Source organism: Cryptomeria japonica, chromosome 5 (assembly GCF_030272615.1).
Source record: "Cryptomeria japonica chromosome 5, Sugi_1.0, whole genome shotgun sequence".
Taxonomy (NCBI): Eukaryota; Viridiplantae; Streptophyta; class Pinopsida; order Cupressales; family Cupressaceae; genus Cryptomeria; species Cryptomeria japonica.
This window is the reverse complement of record NC_081409.1, coordinates 551,559,997-551,562,160: the sequence shown is the minus strand read 5'-3', so window position 1 is coordinate 551,562,160 and position 2,164 is coordinate 551,559,997. Positions and strand designations below refer to the sequence as shown.

Sequence of the window (2,164 nt, the reverse complement as noted above, 5' to 3'; positions counted from 1 at the left end):
CTTCTTGCATTTTGTTGATAAATCGCTCCAAGAGTCTCTGTTGAAAACATTTCATGACGAAGCCTGTGGCGGCCATTTCTCTTCAATGGTGACTACCTACAAGATTTTAAGGAATTGTTATTATTGGCCTGGGATGTTCAGGGACACGTATGCATGGGTGGCCAAGTGTGAAAAATGTAAGTTGTTAATAGGTAAGTCGCAGCTTGCAGCATTACCACTCCAACTTGTGGTTGTGGATGAACCCTTCAAGCAATGGGGTTTGGATTTTATTGGCCCTCTAACACCTACTTCAAGTGTAGGACACACATATATATTGATAGCTACAAACTATTTTACTAAATGGGTTGAGGCCATCCTAGTATGGAAGATATCCTCGGAGGTTGTTTGTAACTTTCTGAAAGAGAACCTCTTGGTTCGATTTGGGGTCCCGCTAAAAATTATGGCTGACAATGCTGCTAATTTCTCTTCTACTGAGATTTCTTTATTTTTCTATGACCATGGAATCTCTCTTGCTCACTCTTCTGATTATTACCCTCAGGGAAATGGTCAGGCTAAATCTAGTAATAAAAACCTCATAAATATCATGAAAAAATTAGTGAGTGAAAACTTCAAGGATTGGCATAAAAAGCTATATGAAGCCCTTTGGGCTGATCGTACATCGCCAAAGCAGGATATCATGATGTCCCCATTTGAACTGGTCTATGGTGTAGGTGCTCAGGTAGCACTTCCTTTGGAACTGGCAGTTACTAGGTTACAAACTATCATTGAAGACGCTTACTTTCAGAATTCTCTAGAAAAACGGATTATGCATTTGATCCGAATTGATGAAAAAAGGGATAAGTCAGTGGACCAGATAATAGAGCATCAAATGAGGGTGAAGAAGATATTTGACAAGTGGACAAGGACATGAAAGTTCATGCTAGGTGATCAAGTATTTCTCTGGGACAGAACAAGAGAACCCAAAGGGGCACATGCAAGGTTTGAATCGCTCTGGAAAGGACCGTTCTTGATTCATGAGGTAAAAGGACAAAATTCATTCAAACTTGCATATCTAGATGGTACTTCGCTTCCTCTAACCTATAATGGTTAGGATTTGAAATTATATCAGTTGTAAAGGAGTGTCCCTTGTGGTTTTATATACAGTGTTCTATTTGTTTGGCAGTTGTGTGTCTTTTCAGTTTTTAAATAAAGTCGGCCTGCGAAACCAGAGATTTTGGAGTTGATTTCTAGTTCCCTCACAGTTCTAGTCCCCAGTCAAAACCGATGTTAGTCCCCCCTGAAATTTTCCCTTTTGATGTTCATACATGCGGGTTGCTTCATTGTGCCTTTACTTCCATCGGGTCTTTGTTCTCTTTTGTACATGAATCATTGAACTCTTTCTAAAGGTTCAATAGATTCAAGGTTCAAAGTGCGTTTTAGGAAAAAGTCGTTAGTGGTCTTTGTCTTCATGAGATCAAGCGCGTCTTTGTTTTATGTCTTGAGTTTTGAACCCCTAAACCTTAATTGGTTCAAGGTTCAAAATGTCTTTTGTGAGCTGCGACATTGTATTGTTGTATAACGAGCACGTGTCCTTATGTTTTGAGTTAGTTTCCGACCTTGAACTTTGAACCGAATCTCAAGCAGTTCAAACAGTTCAAGGCTTGTGCTTAATAATCATTGTTGATGCTCATTCCCAGTATTGTTATGTGCCACTCATTCATTGATGTACTTCATAAATGAACTTGAACCATTGAACTTTTGGTCAAACGGTTCAAGGTTCATGAGTTCACTTCAAAAATAACTCTAAGGCTTTTTGATGAAAATGAAAGTGGTGCAGCAAGAAGGAATATTCCCTCATTCAGTAGTTTAAAATTTGAAGCATAGAAAGTAATCATGAGTGCATCAACTACTTGTGTGGAAGTGATGGATAATTAAGAAGCTGTCAGATTTTAGTCATTTCATTGTTACTTTGCACGCATTAGTAAATCATTATGAAGCATGTGGCCTTATAGATATTTTCCCGTCTGATCAAAAAGAAAGTATGAGTTTATTTCCATAGTTTGTAAGGGTTGCAGCTACCATACTTGAGCAAAATTGGAGGCGCTGAAGGTAAAACCAATTCTGATTTCCTGAGGAAGTTTCCAGTTTTCATGGTGGTAATGGGTAAGTTCAGATGACTCCTCCT

The 2,164-nt window shown here is 38.7% G+C and overlaps 1 protein-coding gene across 1 annotated transcript; it reads left to right on the top strand.

The window, feature by feature from the left end:
• Positions 1-439: 439 nt before the first annotated feature.
• LOC131875969 (uncharacterized) lies at positions 440-910 on the top strand. Its single transcript, XM_059220715.1, has one exon. The coding sequence runs from the start codon at positions 440-442 to the stop codon at positions 908-910; it is 471 nt and encodes a 156-aa protein (XP_059076698.1).
• Positions 911-2,164: the final 1,254 nt, after the last annotated feature.

Coding starts and splice junctions, on each gene's coding strand:
- LOC131875969 (XM_059220715.1), top strand. CDS start 440: ATGGCTGACAATGCTGCTAATTTCTCTTCTACTGAGATTTCTTTATTT.